This window comes from Bombina bombina, chromosome 1 (assembly GCF_027579735.1).
Source record: "Bombina bombina isolate aBomBom1 chromosome 1, aBomBom1.pri, whole genome shotgun sequence".
NCBI lineage: Eukaryota > Metazoa > Chordata > Amphibia > Anura > Bombinatoridae > Bombina > Bombina bombina.
In genome coordinates this window covers 1,511,839,441-1,511,860,237 of record NC_069499.1, presented here as the reverse complement: position 1 = coordinate 1,511,860,237, position 20,797 = coordinate 1,511,839,441, and the positions used below count along the sequence as shown (strand labels likewise).

The 20,797-nt window shown below is 39.4% G+C and overlaps 1 protein-coding gene across 1 annotated transcript in view; it reads left to right on the top strand.

Annotated features, from left to right (window-relative positions):
- FAM20A (FAM20A golgi associated secretory pathway pseudokinase) overlaps positions 1-20,797 on the top strand; it is a 190,421-nt gene that overhangs the window by 71,596 nt on the left and 98,028 nt on the right. The window contains exon 2 of the mRNA XM_053708155.1: positions 5,253-5,437. Within this exon, the coding sequence (XP_053564130.1) occupies positions 5,253-5,437 (185 nt within the window). The remainder of the gene's footprint in view (positions 1-5,252; positions 5,438-20,797) is intronic.

Sequence of the window (20,797 nt, the reverse complement as noted above, 5' to 3'; positions counted from 1 at the left end):
AGCTCCCGAGGTACGGGTTGAGGTCCAGGGACCCTCAGGTGGTTCTGATAGATGCTCTGGCAGTTCCTTGGAATTTCAATCTTGCATACCTTTTTCCTCAGTTCGCTCTCCTTCCTCGGGTCATTGCTCGGATCAAGCAAGAGAGGGCGTGGCCTCGCAGGATTTAGTATGCAGACCTAGTGGAGATGTCATCTCTCCCTCCTTGGAAACTTCCTCTAAGAAAGGACCTTCTACTTCAAGATCCCTTCCCTTCCTTCATCCAAATCCTAGTTTCTCTGAAGCTGACTGCTTGGAGATTGAACGCTTAATTTTATCTAAGCGTGGTTTTTCAGATCAAGTCATTGAGACTATGATTCAGGCTCGCAAGCATGTTACCAGGAAAATTTACCATAAGATTTGGCGTAAATATCTGTATTGGTGCGATTCCAAAGGCTACTCTTGGAGTAGAGTTCGGATTCCTAGGATTTTCTTTTCTTCAAGAGGGTTTGGAGAAGGAGTTATCAGCAAGCTCCTTGAAAGGTCAAATTTCTGCCTTGTCTATTTTGTTACATAAACGTCTGGCAGCGGTACCAGATGTTCAATTGTTCTGTTAGGCCTGTGTTTAAACCTGTTATTCCTTCCTGGAGTCTTAATCTTGTTCTTAAGTTTCTTCAGCAGGCTCCGTTTGAACCTATGCATTCCTTAGATATTAAGTTATCTTGGAAGGTTTTGATTCTTGTTCCTATTTCTTCTGCTCGTAGAGTCTCTGAACTCTCGGCTTTACAGCATGAGTCTCCCTATCTTATCTTTCATTCGGATAAGGTTGTTTTACGTTCTAAAGTGGGTTTTCTTCCTAAAGTAGTTTCAGATCGGAACATTAATCAGGAGATGGTTGTTCCTTTATGTGCTAATCCTCCTTCTCATAAGGAACGTCTTCTGCACAACCTAGATGTGTTTCGCGTTCTACAATTCTATTTACAGGCGACTAAGGATTTTCATCAGTCTTCTGCTCTGTTTGTAGTTTTCTGTGGGAAACGTAAGGGGCAGAAAGCTACGGCTACTTCTCTTTCTTTGTGGCTGAAGAGTATAATTCGCTTTGCCTATGAGACTGCTGGACAGCAGCCTCCTGAGAAGGTTACGGCTCATTCTACGAGGGCTATTTTATCTTCCTGGGCATTCAAAAATGAAGCTTCTGTAGAACAGATTTGCAAGGCTGCAACTTGGTCCTCTCTACACACTTTTTCCAAATTCTATAAGTTTGATTTTTTGCCTCGGCTGAGGCTTCTTTTTGGGAGAAAGGTTCTTCAAGCAGTGGTGCCTTCTGTTTAGGTTCCCTGTCTTGTCCCTCCCTTATCATCTGTGTCCTCTAGCTTGGGTATTGATTCCCAATAGTAATTAGATGATCTGTGGACTCACCGTGTCATTAGAAAGAAAACTAAATGTATGCTTACCTGATAGATTTATTTATTTCTTGACACGGTGAGTCCACACCCTGCCCTGTTTTTTGAGGACAGGGTATTTTTTGTTATGTCTATAAACCTCAGACACCTCTGCACCTTGTTACTTCTTTTCTCTCCTTTACTTCGGTTGAATGACTGGGGTTGGAGGGAAGGGAGGTGATATTTAACAGCTTTGCTGTGGTGCTCTTTGCCGCCTCCTGCTGGGCAGGAGTGGTATTCCCAATAGCAATTAGATCTGTGGACTCACCATGTCAAGAAAGAAATAAATTTATCATGTAAGCATAAATTTCATGTTTTTACATCAATATGAAAATTTGTTTGAACCATAACATCACTTCATAATAGAATTAGGTATTAGGTATATATAGAGAAAAGTATAAAGAGAATTATAAATAAAGGGCCTAAGCTGACCCTTTATAGTTATAAATATATCCATATCACTGTATAATGATTTATTTGTACTGAGTCTTATATTGTCAAGATAGATCCTATAAAAATGGGGTGAATAGTAATTCCTCATATAGAACCCCTTCATGTTGTAAAAGGATTTTATCTAGATTTTCTAGATGTACTATATCAGGATATCATGCAGGATATCAGCATACCGCGATAAACTGGATACAAGGCAGGATATCAGGATACAAAGTATGGTACCAGGGTACAGTGAATACAGCAGGATATAAAACAGGACATCAGGGTACCAGGATATACTAGATACTGCAGGATACAAGGAAGGGTTACAGGAGACCAGACAGGACACTAGACACCAGACAGAATTACATACTGGATATTGATCATGAGGCAAGTAGACTGGGTACAAGGCTGGATAATGCTCAAGGCAATTACAACTGTAATCACTCAGCCCACATTGATGGGCTGAGTGAGTTTTTATAGGAACACCAACACCTGAGGCCACTTAGGCGGGAGTACCTAAAATTAGGTATGGCCCTTATAGTTGAAGTGTAAGAAGAAGCAGGTCATTAGCAGGGAGACTGTGCATTTGGTGAAGCTGAAGATAGTCTGTCACTGGAACAAGGTTACCTTACGTTTCAGGCACACACAAAAATCACTGTGCTCTTTTGTATGAAAAAAAGAGTACACTGTCCATTTAAAAACTTAAATCCACTTAATAATTTATAATATTCTTTGCTATGAGCACAACTATTCTGTGTGTACGTATTTTAGTGGGATTATTTTGTTTTGAGCTCAGGTCTGATTCTGGACGATCCATTGGAGGAGTTTAAATGGTCGAGTGACTTGACATATTGGGGGGGAGTTTAGTTGTTACTCTGGGAGACCAGGCTAACATATTGCTGTGTAACACATTGCAGAGCCCTCTGACAGCTAGTGTTGACATCCAGGTTGTATTTTTAAGGCTCAGGCAAATGCAGATATCACAAAACTATAGAAATAAAAGCCCTTCTATAGCAGGAACTTCTAAGTTTGAAATACTGTACATGGTTCCTTTAAATCAATAAGAACATATTTATATTATTGATATTGCTACCTAATAAATTATGAAAATTGGATTGGCAGGTATATTTTCACAAGTATGACAACCCTATAGAAACTTTTATTTTTCATTATACTTTTATTTACATTACTAGTACCCTTTTTTATTTTGTTCATTTCTCATTCAGCATTTGCTTGCTACGTGTTTTTTTTCTTCTGTTTTTCAACTTTTCTTGCATCACTTAAAATGTATAATGTATTTGATATCTGTAGGTGATATGTAAACATCTAACATGGTAAAGTATCTGTAGAATGTAGAAATAGATAACTCTAGAACCCTTGCTTTCAAACCTGCCCTCAGGCCTCCCCAACAGGCCAGGTTTTCAGGATTAACTTGGGTGAGAGCAGGTAAAATAACCCTGGTTGCTAATCAGCTGATTATTTCGCCTGTGCTCCAGTTCAGATATCCTTAAACTCTGACCTGTTAGGGAGGCCTGGGGACAGGTTGGAAAACAAGTGCTCTAAAATAAACACTCCCACCATCAGACTCTTGTTTTTATGAAATCAATCAGATTGCATGCCAGTGCTATAACAATAAATAGGTGCACACTACCAGTGGATGTTTCATGATGTGACTCTATCTAAAACTCACTGATTACATTGCTGTGGGATGTGTGTCTTCCATACCAATGATCAAAACTCGTCGACATGGAGCGAAATCACAGAAAATCTTTGGGAGTTTTTTTTAGCATTATGATGCATGTGTATCTTCTACATAGTAGAGGACCTACTGAAAAGAGGGCCCTAGTGCAAATTTATTTTTGGCCTCAAAGGTAACTCAGTAGTAAGAAATAGTAATAATATACATGCTGCTCTGCATAATTTGAGTATATACAGATAGATAGATGACCCCGCAACCTGCACTAAAAAAGGCTCCCCTGCATTGTACACATTCTTTACACACCTATGTGTAGACTGGTTGCTATGCCCCCCCAACACTTGGGCCCTGGTGCCACTGCATTCTATTATCACATTAATTATATTAGTATTCTTTCATGAACAGCAATGCAGTACTAGGAGATAGCTAAATAAAATTGGTGAGCCAAAGACAAAAGGCATAAATGTGCAACCACCATTCAGTAGCTAGCTCCCAGTAGTGCATTGCTGCTCCTTAGGCTACTTAGGTATGCTTTTCAATAAAGGATACCAATAGAATGAAGTAAGTTAGATAACTAATTAATTGGAAAGTTTTTTATAATCACATTTTCTATCTGAATCATGAAAGATTTCAGTTTGTGAATTCATAGATGTCTGAGATAAACACAGGGTTATTAAAGGGATAATCTAGTCAAAATTAAACTTTCAGGATTCAGACAGAGCATGCGATCTTAAGCAACTTTCTAATTTACTCCTATTATCAATTTTTCTTTGTTCTTTTGGTACCTTTATTTGAAAAAGCAAGAATGTAAGTTTAGGAGCTGGCCCATATTTGGTTCAGAACCTGGGTGGCGCTTTCTGAATGGTGTCTAAATGTAGCCCCAATCGGCAGGCGCTTGCCAGGTGCTGAACTAAAAATGGGCCGGCTCCTAAGCTTTCATTCAAATAAAGATTCCAAGAGAACGAAGACAAATTGATAATGGCATGCTCTGTCTGAATCATAAAAGTTTAAATTTGACTTTATTGTTCCTTTAAATACAACACAACACTTATGTTGCGATGCTATGACCAGCTGGGAAATATATCTTCCTGCTCTAATAATTCTTTTTGTTCTAGAAATTGAAAAAAACATCTTTATTTATATAAAGTCTGTGGTTCTTTCTCCAGCATGTAAAATATCTCCACTTTTCATGTCATTAATAGTATCTTATTTTATGTATACAATAAAATGTGCTAGTTCTATCTACATGTTAGTGAGTAGGCATCATAAAAAGCAGTCTAGATCCCATTGCAAATGTAATTTGTATCTGGTAAAGTCACCATAAACTATAAAGGAAATTAAACTCAGAATTGAAATCCCCATAACATACATTATTATGCGAAGTAAAATTAATCTTTGCTATACACACATGACTTGTTTAGCTGGATTTTCTTATCATGCACCACTGAAAATTATGTTTATCCCTACAACCCCTTAGAGAGGCCGGTGTGGATCTTGACCCTGCTACGTGCTACATAGTGATTTCTTAACTCCGTAAAAAAAAAAGTTAATTTGACTGGAGAACAATGAAAAATGGACAAATAGAAAGACAGCTTTAAATTCTTATAAAACATTTATATTACATTTAATTGCTGTCATATTTTATTTCAGTGAAACATACAGCTTCAATACAGTCTTTGAATGTGCTAAATGTGTTGTTTCAGAAAGCGCAGAGCGCACCACGCTGAGGGTAATCTCTCAGTCCCTCTCACTGAGGTGAAGTTTGATCCAGCAGCTCCATGGCTCCAATTCCACTTAGAAATCAGCAAAGATGCCCTGTATCCACGATCCAGCTCCACTGTAGATACCCTTATCAATCAGATGAACAATATTACTATCATAAATGCAGGTAAGTACTTGCTATATGATTATCATAAGTGCAGGTTAGTGCTTACTATACGACTATCATAAGTGCAGGTTAGTGCTTACTATATGACTATCATAAGTGCAGGTTAGTACTTACTATATTACTATCATAAGTGCAGGCTAGTGCTTACTATATGACTATCATAAATGCAGGTTATTACTTACTATATGACTATCATAAGTGCAGGTAAGTACTTGCTATATGACTATCAGAAGTGCAGGCTAGTGCTTACTATATGACTATCATAAGTGCAGGCTAGTGCTTACTATATGACTATCATAAGTGCAGGTTATTACTTACTATATGACTATCATAAGTGCAGGTTAGTACTTACTATATGACTATCAGAAGTGCAGGTTAGTGCTTACTATATGACTATCATAAGTGCAGGTAATTGCTTACTATATGACTATCATAAGTGCAGGTTAGTGTTTTACTATATGACTATCATAAGTGCAGGTAAGTGCTTACTATATGACTATCATAAGTGCAGGTTAGTACTTACTATATGACTATCATAAGTGCAGGTTAGTGTTTTACTATATGACTATCATAAGTGCAGGTAAGTGCTTACTATATGACTATCATAAGTGCAGGTAAGTGCTTACTATATGACTATCATAAGTGCAGGTTAGTGCTTACTATATGACTATCATAAGTGTAGGTTAGTGCTTACTATATGACTATCATAAGTACAGGTTAGTGCTTACTATATGACTATCAGAAGTGCAGGTTAGTACTTACTATATGACTATCAGAAGTGCAGGTTAGTACTTACTATATGACTATCAGAAGTGCAGGTTAGTGCTTACTATGATTATCAGAAGTGCAGGTTAGTACTTTCTATATGACTATCAGAAGTGCAGGTTAGTACTTACTATATGACTATCAGAAGTGCAGGTTAGTACTTACTATATGACTATCAGAAGTGCAGGTTAGTACTTACTATATGACTATCAGAAGTGCAGGTTAGTGCTTACTATATGACTATCAGAAGTGCAGGTTAGTACTTACTATATGACTATCAGAAGTGCAGGTTAGTACTTACTATATGACTATCAGAAGTGCAGGTTAGTACTTACTATATGACTATCAGAAGTGCAGGTTAGTACTTACTATATGACTATCAGAAGTGCAGGTTAGTGCTTACTATATGACTATCAGAAGTGCAGGTTAGTACTTACTATATGACTATCAGAAGTGCAGGTTAGTACTTACTATATGACTATCAGAAGTGCAGGTTAGTACTTACTATATGACTATCAGAAGTGCAGGTCAGTGCTTACTATATGATTATCAGAAGTGCAGGTTAGTACTTACTATATGACTATCAGAAGTGCAGGTTAGTACTTACTATATGACTATCAGAAGTGCAGGTTAGTACTTACTATATGACTATCAGAAGTGCAGGTAAGTACTTACTATATGACTATCAGAAGTGCAGGTTAGTACTTACTATATGACTATCAGAAGTGCAGGTTAGTACTTACTATATGACTATCAGAAGTGCAGGTTAGTACTTACTATATGACTATCAGAAGTGCAGGTTAGTACTTACTATATGACTATCATAAGTGCAGGTTAGTACTTACTATATGACTATCAGAAGTGCAGGTTAGTGCTTACTATATGACTATCAGAAGTGCAGGTTAGTGCTTACTATATGACTATCAGAAGTGCAGGTTAGTGCTTACTATATGACTATCAGAAGCCCCAAGGCAGAACATAGTGATCTGAGATGTCATCACAGAAAATGCAGCATGTCTGCAGAAAGAACAGGAACTGTTAGCCCTTTAACTTTTCAGTGCTTCTCCACATTAGGCTGTTCTTTTTAAACAGAGCTGTTCTCTGGCTGCATTGTATAAGTTTTCCTTAACACAGTGCATCCAGAGCAAAGTGCTGTTTGAAGACAACAATCAAATATGCAGTAGTGCTGCAAAGCAGCAGTGCATTGATTGTTGCCTGGCTCTGAGATTTTTGCAAGCTCATTCCCTAGCTTTTCACAGTCTGCAAAGCTGTTTTTCTCTGAATGTAAGCTGTTAGTATGATCAATGCACCTTTTTATTACTACATTTCTATGATAGACTAAGAGAAAAGGAAACAAATTAATTCAAGATACATTTTACAGTTACTTTTTTGTCTGCAGCTAATTTGCAATGCAGTTTTCAACTACTTCACTAGATTATACAACTTTAAATATTGCTTTATTCTCCAGTTAACCAACACATTGCAATTGATCTGGTGCTTTAGTGTAACTGACAAATTTACAATTTTATTTTATTTAAAAATGACCTGCAGAAAAATTTTCACTAAAAAAAATCTCATCACAGAAAGGGAAAAAAAGTTCTCTCTGGGATCATAAGTGCAGGTTAGTGCTTACTATAAGACTATCATAAGTGCAGGTTAGTGCTTACTATATGACTATCATAAGTGCAGGTTAGTGCTTACTATATGACTATCATAAGTGCAGGTAAGTGCTTACTATATGACTATCATAACTGCAGGTAAGTGCTTACTATATGACTATCATAAGTACAGGTTAGTGCTTACTATATGACTATCCTAAGTGCAGGTTAGTGCTTACTATATGACTATCATAAGTGCAGGTTAGTACTTACTATATGACTATCATAAGTGCAGGTAAGTGCTTACTATATGACTATCATAAGTGCAGGTTAGTGCTTACTATATGACTATCATAAGTGCAAGTAAGTGCTTACTATATGACTATCATAAGTGCAAGTAAGTGCTTACTATATGACTATCATAAGTGCAGGTTAGTGCTTACTATATGACTATCATAAGTGCAGGTTAGTGCTTAATATATGACTATCATAAGTGCAGGTTAGTGCTTACTATATGACTATCATAAGTGCAGATTAGTACTTACTATATGACTATCATAAGTGCAGGTTAGTACTTACTATATGACTATCATAAGTGCAGATTAGTACTTACTATATGACTATCATAAGTGGGACATCACCTTCATACATTTAGTGCCAGATTTCAAGTGGAGCGCTAATTTATCGTGCTATTCTTAGCTAAAGGAGCATCAATGCATTACTGGGAGCTATGCTGCTCCTCGGCCTACTTAGGTATGGTTTTCAACAAAGGATGCCAGGAGTACAAAGCAAATTAGATTAAAGAAGTACATTGGAAAGTTGTTTAAAATTGTATCGTCTATCTGAGTAATGAAAGGAAAAAATGGGTTTCATGTCCCTTTGATGATTGTTTGTTTTTTAAAAGGAGGAAAGGAGACTTATCAGTACATATCATACTTAGTTTATGTCAGTAATAAACTTGGAGTGCTTTTGTTTCCATATCTATCTCTATCTCTCTATCAAATTAATCTACCCATCTATCTATTTATCTCATCTATCTATCAAATTAATCTACCCATCTATCTATCTACCCTTCTATCTATCTATCTATCTATCTATCTATCTATCTATCTATCTATCTATATATCTATCATCTATCTATGGATCTATCTATCTAACATCTATATATGGATCTATCTATCATATATCTATGGATATATCTATGGATCTATCATCTATGGATCTATCTATCATCTATGGATCTATCTATCATCTATCTATGGATCTATCTATCTATGTATGTGGCTTGTCTGTCTGTTTGTCTCTGTCTGTATTTGTCTGTCCCTGTTCATCTGTCAGTATGTCTGTAAATAGCATTGTCTTAAAACATCTCTCAATACGTTGTTATTTAAGAGAGCACTTAAGACATAAACAGCGAAACTGTCTGTAAAAATCAGACGTGCAAATTATATCTGTCAGAACACAGTGTCATTAGCAAGACTGGTCTAATTACAGATATGCTGCTTAACCCGCATGTCGGTGTCTAGTTTGCATGCAGTATAATAATTTATTCTATTAACCCGTTCATTATCTGTAGCGTTGTTTGAAGGGGCAATATTCAAGAGACTACAGTACAATAATCTAATATATTACAATGCATTCAAAAAGAACAAATACCTGGTACTGTTATCTGCTTTTAAATCATTTTGTAATAAAAGCAATTGAATTCTTTACATAGAGATTTTCTCCCAAACATGACTGCTTCAAAGCCAGTAAAGTATTACAAGCGGTTGACATCAATGTTTAAAGGCAGCATCGCTGAGAGGCGTTTTACTATTCACAATGGGTGGTGATGCTGATGAGATATTCCAAGCAGCACCGACACCTATATTGATGATATCAAATAAAGGATCTCTTTTAAATATATCACCAAACCTAATAAACATACCTATTAACCCCTAAACCATCATAACACCCCACCACAATACACTACTTAACGCCCTAACCTCCAATACCCCACCACAAACGACCCCTACACTAATTAACCCCATAGCCACCATTACCCACTGCAAACTACCCCTAAACTACTTAAACCCCTAACCTAAGACCCCCTAAGTTACACAAAATAAAAAAACACTACCATTAACATAACAAAAAAAAAAATATATATTTGCTAAATAAAATCTTTAAAAACCTTATCCTAAAAAAGATGCCCTAAAAACGGCACCCATGATTAAGCTCTTTTGATTTGGGCATTAGTGATTAAGTTCTTTTGCAAACCCTAAACAAAAAAAATCCCTAACGCTAAACCCCAAAAGTTAGTAGTCACTAACTTGAATCTGGCTCCTTGGGGGGAAGCTCTGGGGCACTCCTCTTCTGTCTTCTTCCATAGCCCTGCTCCTCTGGGGGTATTCTCTTCTTCCATCTTCTTTTCATCTGATATTCCGTCCAACTTCCTCTTTCATTTTATTTGCTAAGGCAAAGAATTAAAAAATCAGCCAATAGAAATGCCAGAACACCCCTATATAAGGGGGAACCTTGCATTCAATTGGACGGAAGATCAGAAGAAAAGAAGATGTATGGAAAATGGAAGAAGAGGACAACCCCAGAGGAGCATCGCCATGGAAGAAGACAGAAGAGGAGCGCCGCTGGAGAGCCGGATTCAAGTTGTGAGTACTAACTTTTGGGGTTTAGCGTTAGGAATTTTTTTAGGGAGTTTGTTTAGGGTTTGCAAAAGAGCTTAATCACTTTTCAGGGAATCTTTTTTAGGATACGTTTTTTTTTAAGCAAAAGAGCTTAAAGGGATAGTCTAGTCAAAATTAAACTTTCATGATTTAGATAGAGAATGCAATTTTAAGCAACTTTTTAAATTTTCTCCTATTATCAATTTTTCTTCATTCTCTTGGTATCTTTATTTCAATGTAAGCTTAGCAGCCGGCCCATTTTTGATTCAGCACTTGGGTAGCATTTGCTGATTGGTGTCTAAATGTAGTCACCAATCAGCAAGCGCTACCCAGGTGCGCTGAACCAAAAATCGGTCATATGCTAAGCTTACATCTTGCTTTTTCAAATAAAGATACCAAGAGAATGAAGAAAAATGATAATAGAAGTCAATTAAAAAGTTACTTTAAATTGCATGCTCTATCTGAATCATAAAAGTTTAATTTTGACTAGACTATACCTTTTTATTATATGCATTGTACAATAAGATAGATATGAATGATACATTGTATATAAATGTATCAACATAGCTCCTATAGTTTTAATAGGAAGATTTTTTTTGTTGTTGTCTTTATTAGCAAGGTAGCTTGCAAACATGATGTAGATATAGGTGCTCCGTGGGAGTTAGCTGGGTGTTCCATGGGAGTAACCTGCATTTTAATTTGGAAACATTGGCAGTATGCGATATAGTTTAAGAGCTGCACTATAGACTGGGCACAAGTTTTCAGCCATATTTGTCTCGCCACCTTTTCTGTTGCAAGATTTTCCAGAGTGAGGCAGGTAGTGAAGGTTCAGTAGATGTTAGGTATGCATTATCTTAAGTGTTCCTACACAGAAAACTCTTTTTGTCTCAGTGTACGCACTGTCTATGCTGTGTAAGAACACTTCAAATACAGCACTCCCCCTCCCTGATAGGGCAGACGAGTGGAGATATCGAAGGGCTTTTCCTGACCTAGTGATCCCGATTATATCCTATGTGAGACACATCGCCATTCGTCTGCACTTCACAGCTCAGCCTCCATTTCTGGAATATATCGATAGACCTAAGGACTGTGAGCTTGGCGAACCTAAGCAGGCAGTTTGGTCTGTCAATGTTTTGAATATCGGGTCCTAAGTATTGGGTTTAGGTATTCAGACAGAGATAATATAACAAAGCATGTGTGTATAGTAAGTTTAATCCATCAATGGTAATGAAGATGCACTATTACTTGCTTTTTAAAATAGATATGAAATTCAAATACGCCGTGCTCCTACGCGCTTTTCAAAAGTACATTTTTCTTTGAGCTAACAGTTTGAATTGTTGTATAATCGGCGCTCTAGCTACAACAAAAGTGCCATATGGGGAGAGGCAATGTCGTCGTCTCCTCCATGGAGGTTACCCTGTCGCAGAGGTAACCTCCATGGAGGACCCTGGTTCAGGGTCCTTTTCTCCACCAATATCTTGATTCTCTGAGACTGACTGCGTGGAGATTGAACGCCTAGTCTTTGCCACTCTCGGAAAGAGTGATTGATACTCTCATTCAGGCCAGGAAACCGGTCATTTGTTGCATCTATCATAAGGTGTGGAGGACCTTTTTATCCTGGTGTGAGGAACGTGGATATCCTTGGCACAAGATTAAGGTATCCAGGATTCTGGCTTTTCTCCAGGATGGTCTGGATAAGGGTCTTCCCACCAGTTCCTTAAAGGGACAGATTTTAGCCTTATCGGTTCTCTTACACAAGAAGCTAGTGGAGCTTCCTGATATTCAGTCCTTTGTTCAGGCTCTGTTTAGAATCAGACCGGTATTTAGATCTTCTGCTCCTCCTTGGAGCTTAAATTTGATTCTTAAGGTTTTGCAGAGGGCTCTGTTTGAGCCTATGCATGCGCTTGACATTAAGATTCTTTCCTGGAAGGTTCTATTTCTTCTGGCTCTTGCTTCGGCTTGCAGAGTCTCTGAGTTAGCAGCCTTGCAATGAGGGTCCACCTCCTTTTACCCTCCCGTTTCATTTAGTGTCCTCTAGAGCTTGGGTATTTGTTCCCACAAGTAATGAATGAAGCAGTGGACTCTCCTCCCATTAAGATGGAAAACATAAATTATGCTTACCTGATAATTTCATTTCCATCTGTGAGAGGAGAGTCCACTGCTCCCGCCTGTTTCTCCAGGGGCGGACCTAAATTTAATTTTATTCTTCTGGCACCATTTATACCCTGATATTTCTCCTACTGTTTTTTGTTCTCTTGGCAGAATGACTGGGGGATGAGTGCAGTGGGGGAGGTATTTAAGCCTTTGGCTGGGGTGTCTTTGCCTCCTCCTGGTGGCCTGGTTCTTAATTCCCACAAGTAATGAATGAAGCAGTGAACTCTCCTCCCAAAGATGGAATTGAAATTATCAGGTAAGCATAATTTTATGTTTTTTAAACAATAAAAATGTTCAAGTAGACTGTCCCTTTAAGGAAAAAAGTGCTGCCGATAATGAAAATGGCTGTTTGTGGCCTCTCTGACATCTAAAAGGCTGATTTGTAGCTAAAACAGAGCTAAAAAACAATAGATTGTGATAAAACCCTACATATGATTTTTTTTTAAAATTGTTTTATTTATTTTCAAATAAAATAAACAACGGTGTACCCATGTGTACACAACTGCACATAAAAGATAATACATATAACAAATAAATACATTATGCTTAATACTCACATAAGTAGGTTCAAAGGGGAATTTAACCCTTGGTTAGCGGAATGAATGTTCCATGTCAAAAGTGAGGTGAGTTGGGTTAGGGGAAGGCTGGGAGTAGGTGAGTGCCTATCGTACTAGAGAAGTACTGTGTAGGTTTATAAAAAGGTAATTTTATCCAGAGTGGGGTACGGAGAGAGGGGAGAGAGTCAGGCTGTAGGCGAGAGTGGCCTCTTTATGTTTCCAGGTTGGGAAGCCAGAGTGTGCTAAACGAGGCTTTCCAATCGGCCCAGATCATTTCAAAAAGGTCAGATTTTGCTAAAGAATAACACTTTTTTCTCCATAGAGTAGATATATGCCATAATTGAAACTACTTCTTGCCAAGAGGGGGGGGGTAACTCTTTTCCAAGCTCTAGCAATGGTCAGTTTCATGGCTGAAAATAGGTAGATACTCAGGTAGTCTTGATGTCTGGGTAATCTGCAAGAGCCCAGATGAAACAGGGCTGTTTCTGGTGTGTTAGGGAGGGAAATCCATAATCTGGACAGAGTGGTGAAGCACTTATTCCACAGATTCTTGAGTTTCGGGCAGCCCCACCATATACTGTATGTGTCATATTTCCAATGAGGTCACAGTTTCTCCAGCACTTAGGAGATGCAGTCAAACATATTTTGGCTAGTCGTACTGGGACATAGTACCAGTGTGTGAGGAGTTTAAAGTATGTCTCAAATAGGGTAACACAGTGGATGGCTTTTTTAGTTAATAAAAGCGTGCGTTGCCAGGTCTGGGTGGGGACAGAAAAGTTGAATCTCTGTTCCCACTTCGCAATATGTGGTGCTTTACCTATAGGCGCTGCTCCTTCCATTAAGCTATAGTGGATTGACATGGGTCTACCTAATCTAAGTCCCTGTTGTCACCTAGATTCCCACAATGTTAGCTGGCGGGGAGTCGTGGGCTTGAATCCCCAGCTGGAAAGTAGACTGATTACTCGAGTATATTCAAATATCAGGAAAGGAGGTATAGGTGCGAATTCCCTGATTTGGTCTAGTGGGACAAATTGACCCTGCGAGCAGGTGGACTATAGGTCTGAAACCATTTCAAACCCTAATCAAGCCCATGTTCCAGGGTGAGAGTAAGGAAGACCCATGAGGCCAGAGACAGCAGTGATGGGGGAGGGGTTAGATTTATAGTGCCTAATCTGGTCCCAGGACGAGAAGTATTCTCTAATCAAAGGATTATAAATAGATAAATTCCTACGAATGTGGTGGGATCCAGATGAGGTCACGCAAGTAAATATTAAAGGGTAAAGAAGCTTGTTCTATGTCTCTCCATTTGCTTTGGGAGTCTTTGACTCCCCATTGAGAGATATAAGTAAGCATTGCCACCTTATGATATCTTACTATAGATGGGGAAGCAACCCCTCCGTGTAACCTGGGATACTGTCAGATTTTATGGGCTATGCGCGGGGTTTACCTTGCCATATGTACCTTGTGCATCCACTTTGAAACTGTAAGAGAATTAGTTTGGGACAAATTGACCCTGCGAGCAAGTAGACCATAGGTCTGAAACCTTTTCAAACCCTAATCGAGCCCATGTTCCAGGGTGAGAGTAAGGAAGACCCATGAGGCCAGAGAAAGCAGTGATGGGGGAGGGGTTAGATTTATAGTGCCTAATCTGGTCCCAGGACGAGAAGTATTCTCTAATCAAAGGGTTATAAATAGATAAATTCCTACGAATGTGGTGGGATCCAGATGAGGTCACGCAAGTAAATATTAAAGGGTAAAGAAGCTTGTTCTATGTCTCTCCATTTGCTTTGGGAGTCTTTGACTCCCCATTGAGAGATATAAGTAAGCATTGCCACCTTATGATATCTTACTATAGATGGGGAAGCAACCCCTCCGTGTAACCTGGGATACTGCCAGATTTTATGGGCTATGCGCGGGGGTTTACCTTGCAATATGTACCTTGTGCATCCACTTTGAAACTGTAAGAGAATTTGTTTGGGCACTCAAAGTGGGAGACACTTAAATAAGTATGTCAATTTGGGAAGAAAACTAATTTTAAGAGCTGTAATGCGCCCCAGCCAGGAGATGGAGTTAGAATGCCATTTTTGCTTAAGGGACCTGAGTTCGGAAATTAAGGGGCAGTAATTATCATTTGGCGAAGGTCATTTGTGAGCTTAACCCCTAAGTGTCTTATGTGGGTGTCTTTGACTATAAAGTTATATTTATCCTGAAGGTATGTAGATAGGTCTGCAGAAAGTCCTCTAGTGTATATCTCAGTTTTGCTATGATCTAGTTTGTAATAAGAGAAATTGCTAAACTTCTCCAGAATCTCTAGCAATTTGGGGATCATCTGTTTAGGCTTAGTGGAGAATATTGTAATATTGTCTGTGAATAATGCTATCTTGTAAACCGTACCTTGGAGTGTGATTCCCTCAATGCGCTGCTAGTGGCTCTATCGCTAGGGCAAATAGTAAGGGGGACAGGGGACATCACTGCCGGGTGCCATTGGATATGGGAAAAAGTAAATCCTAGGCCTCGGACATAGGTGGTAGATGAGGAGTATAATGCTTTAATAGCCAACACAGTTTGTTCTGGGAATTGGAATGTTTCTAAGACCTTCCATAAATAGTCCCAACTGATCCGATTGAATGCCTTCTCAGCGTCGAGGGAGACTACCACCAGGGGCTTATTTAATCTTTTGGATTAGAGGATGTTCAGCAGCCTTTTAGTATTGTCCGGGCCCTCCCAGCCATGGATAAAACCCACTTGGTCAGGTTCAATGATATCGGGGAGTAACCTCGATATATTGTTCGCCAGGATCTTTGAGTATACTTTAATGTCTACGTTTATTAATGAGATGGGCCTGTAATTAGTAGTGAGGGCTCTTTATCCGGTTTAGGGATAGCTGTAATTGAGGTCTTGAGAAACTCCCTCTGGAACCTCCCCTCCTCCCTTGCTAGGTTAAAGTATTTAAGTAAAAGGGGTGAGATTTCCTATAAGTCTTGTAGAAGACTGCCGAGTATCCGTCTGGACCTGGTGCTTTGAATGGTTTTAATTTTTTAATTACTTGCTTGATCTCCTGGATAGAAAAGGGGCTTGCTAAAGCCTCCATCTGATCCTCATTAAGGGTTGGCAACTTTAGAGAATGTTGAAAGGAATTAAGAACCTCATGTGAGGCTGGTTTTATGGGTTCATCTTGATGTATATTATATAAGGCCGAGTAATATTCACCAAATTTTTGGCTGATCTGGGCTGGAAACCTATAGATATGGTCCCCTTGTTTCAAGGCATGTATGCGCGAGGCCCCCCATACGCTGTCTCAGCCTATTTACCAATAAAGTGTCAGCTTTATTGCTTTTTGAGTAAAAGAGCTGTGTCAGTCTAAATAGGTGGGATTGGGTTTTCTTGAACTCCATTTGGCTGATGTGCCATCTGAGATCAGCTATTCTGTTGCTCAGATCGAGGGTGTTAGATATGCGGTGTTGGTGGTCAAGGTCTCTTAGCTTACAATGGGCTTGGGAGAGAAAAAGGCATGCTTGTTTCCTTTAAATGAGCCTGTTTCCTTATAAAGTGGCCCCTAACGGTAGCCTTAAATGTTCTCCATATAGTGTCATCTCGAATTTGGGGGTTGTCATGGGTTTGTATAAAAAAATGTAACTAATTTCTTAGTTCTTCTCTAAAGGGTATGTCCGACAGTATGTGGTGGGGCAGTAGCCAAGTGGATTTGGATCGTGTTTTACGGATTTGAGGTCTAATGTGACTTGGTCATGATCTGACCATGGACAAATTGCAATTCTTGTGGACTGAACTATATCTAAAGTTTCAGAGTGGCAGAAAAGGTAATCCAACCTAGAATATGTGTTATGGGGGTGGGGAACCTCCAAATATCGTAGTAACTATACTGTGCCATTAGGGTTCTGAATTTATAGCTCGCTAGGTTGGGAGTGGTGACCTTCTTTTTGGTGTGTTTGGATTTCCTATCCATTTTACTATCCCAAACCATGTTAAAGTCACCCGCCAGGATCACCCTACCCTGGTTAATCTACTCCACCTTACATAAGATCTTTTTGAGGTATGCAGGTTGAAGGACATTTGGGAGATAGATTGAGACCAAGGTATAGGTGATATGGTCTAGGTTGCATACTAGAATGAGGTACCTAGCTTGGGGGTCTCTAATAACATGTATTGGTTCCTACGCAACTCTTTTGTGTACCAGAATGGCAACACCTCTAGCTTTTTTGGTGAAGGGGGCTGATTCGAATATAGGGAAATCTTTTGAGATGGATGTAGATGGGCCGTCTATAGGTAAGTGTGTCTCCTAGAGAAATGCTACATCTCCTCTGTGGAACTTGAGAGATCTAGTTAACAGACTTCTTTTACAGGCCGTATTCAGGCCTCTTACATTTTGTGTTATAAACCTTAGAAAAGACACATGCAATATTGTACTTTAAGTCAAATTAGATTTCACCTGGCAGGGGAATGGGGGGGGGGAGAATACCAGGGAAGAAAATATCGGTGAAAGTAGTTCACCTAAGTGGAACCCAGACGTGGGCTTTAAATTGGGGGGGCGGGGTGAGAACTAGTTCAATTAGAAAGTGAAGCTGAGATAGTCAGCCCTGCTCTTGTATAGACATCATAATGTAAACTAACAACAGAACAGAAAAACACAATAGTTATGACATAGCTTGCTTAAGCCACATAGAGTCCACAGTAAAGGTGAGATTCATTTCAGGTCGGTAAGGCTTGGGGCCTTAGAGACTTATTGGGAGGGCTAGGTCTCTGCCGCTTAGGTCTTTGTTCTTGTACTGTCCATTCTGGGGCAGAGGCCCGAAGTTTACTAGGATGAGAAGCTGGCGGAGGCCCTTGCTCTTTTTGTAGGCCCCAGTTAGATAGGAGAGTGATACCCTGGGAGAGAGATGTTACCACTTGGTTTTGGTTATCCTTTGTCACTATTAGTTTTGTGGGGTAGCCCCACCTATACTTAATGTTCGTCCTTCTGAATATGGTGGTTATAGGCATATAGATCCTGCGCTGTTGCAGGGTATGGGAAGATAGGTCTGGAAAGGATTGTACATCCCTGAAATTATCCGGCTATACTGGTTTACTGAAGGCCTGCATCAGCCGGTCCTTGAAGGTAAAGTGGCGGAAGCATACCACAACATCCCTAGGTCTGTCTGACATTTTCCTCGGTCTTAGGACCCTGTGTGCTCGCTTCATAGCGTGGGAGGAACCCTCTAAGGGGCCCAGAAGTGCCATGAAAAGAGACTTAAGGTATTCTTGTAGTTCTCCTCTAGACAGGCTTTCCGTAATTCCTATGAATCGAATATTGTTTCTCTGGGCTCTATCCTAGGTTCTCAGTATACGAAGTTTGAGTGATCGGTGGCAAGGTCGTCATTCTGTCTCTCCAATCTCCATAATATCTTTCCTCAGTTCAGAGGAACTCCTTTGTATCTCGGCAGTGATAGACTTAGTCTGCACAGCCAATGTTTTTTTCATTGTAGATTCAAGGATGTGGTGTTGCAAATGAGCGGTAGACTGCGTGCTAGACTGTGAACCTTCATCTTGTGATTCAGGTTCGCTTAAGTCCCTTCCTGCAGGGTATGGGTTCTTTGGCTGTTGGGTAAAGTGATCAAAAACAGTCTTTCTCTTGTTAAGTGTATCCAGTCCACGGATCATCCATTACTTATGGGATATTCTCCTTCCCAACAGGAAGTTGCAAGAGGATCACCCACAGCAGAGCTGCTATATAGCTCCTCCCCTAACTGCCATATCCAGTCATTCTCTTGCAACCCTCAACAAAGATGGAGGTCGTAAGAGGAGAGTGGTGTTTTATACTTAGTTTATTTCTTCAATCAAAAGTTTGTTATTTTTAAATGGTACCGGAGTGTGCTGTTTATCTCAGGCAGTATTTAGAAGAAGAATCTGCCTGCATTTTCTATGATCTTAGCAGAAGTAACTAAGATCCATGGCTGTTCTCACATATTCTGAGGAGTGAGGTAACTTCAGAGAGGGAATGGCGTGCAGGTTTTCCTGCAATAAGGTATGTGCAGTTAATATTTTTCTAGGGATGGAATTTGCTAGAAAATGCTGCTTATACCGGATTAATGTAAGTAAAGCCTTAAATGCAGTGATAGCTACTGGTATCAGGCTTATTAATAGAGATGCATACTCTTATAAAAATGTAATATAAAACGTTTGCTGGCATGTTAATCGTTTTTATATATGTTTGGTGACAAAACTTATTGGGGCCTAGTTTTTTTCCACATGGCTGGTTTGATTTCTGCCTAGAGACAGTTTCCTGAAGCTTTCCACTGTTGCAATATGAGTGGGAAGGGCCTATTTTAGTGCTTTTCTGTGTAGCTAAAAATACTGACAGAGACATTCAGCTTCCCTCTGCATGATACAGGACATCTTTGAAGGGCTCAAAAGGCTTCAAAGTCGTGTTTGAGGAGGGTAACAATCACAGTAGACTGTGGCAGTTGTTGTGACTGTGTTTAAAAAAACGTTTTTGTCATTTATTATTCTGTTTTTGTTATTAAGGGGTTAATCATCCATTTGCAAGTGGGTGCAATGCTCTGCTGACTTGTTACATACACTGTAAAAAAATTTGTTAGTGTAACTGCCTTTTTTCACTGTTATTTCAAATTTTGTCAAATTTGTTTCTCTTAAAGGCACAGTAACGTTTTTTTTTATATTGCTTGTTAACTTGCTTTAAAGTGTTTTCTAAGCTTGCTAGTCTCATTGCTAGTCTGTACAAACATGTCTGAAACAGCCATGGTGGAGCCCCATAGGAGAATGTGTACTAAATGTATTGATTTCACCTTAAACAGTAAAGATCAGTCTTTATCTATAAAAGAATTGTCACCAGAGGGGTCTGTCGAGGGGGAAGTTATGCCGACTAACTCTCCCCACGTGTCGGACCCTTCGCCTCCCGCTCAAGGGACGCACACTAATATGGCGCCAAGTACATCAGGGACGCCCATAGCGATTACTTTGCAGAACATGGCTGCAATCATGAATAATACCCTGTCAGAGGTATTATCCAGATTGCCTGAATTGAGAGGCAAGCGCGATAGCTCTGGGGTTAGACGAGATACAGAGCGCGTAGATGCTGTAAGAGCCATGTCTGATACTGCGTCACAATATGCAGAACCTGAGGACGGAGAGCTTGTCTGTGGGTGACGACTCTGATTCGGGGAGACCTGATTCAGAGATTTCTAATTTTAAATTTAAGCTTGAGAAACTCTGTGTATTGCTTGGGGAGGTATTAGCTGCTCTGAATGACTGTGACACAATTGCAGTGCCAGAGAAATTGTGTAGGCTGGATAAATACTATGCAGTGCCGGTGAGTACTGATGTTTTTCCAATACCTAAAAGGCTTACATAAATTATTAGTAAGGAGTGGGATAGGCCCGGTGTGCTCTTTTCCCCACCTCCTATATTTAGAAAAATCTTTCCAATAGATGCCACTACACAGGACTTATGGCAGACTGTCCCTAAGGTGGAGGGAGCAGTTTCTACTTTAGCAAAGCGTACCACTATCCCGGTTAAGAACAGTTGTGCTTTTTCAGATCCAATGGATAAAAAATTAGAGGGTTACCTTAAGAAAATGTTTATTCAACAAGGTTTTATTTTACAGCCCCT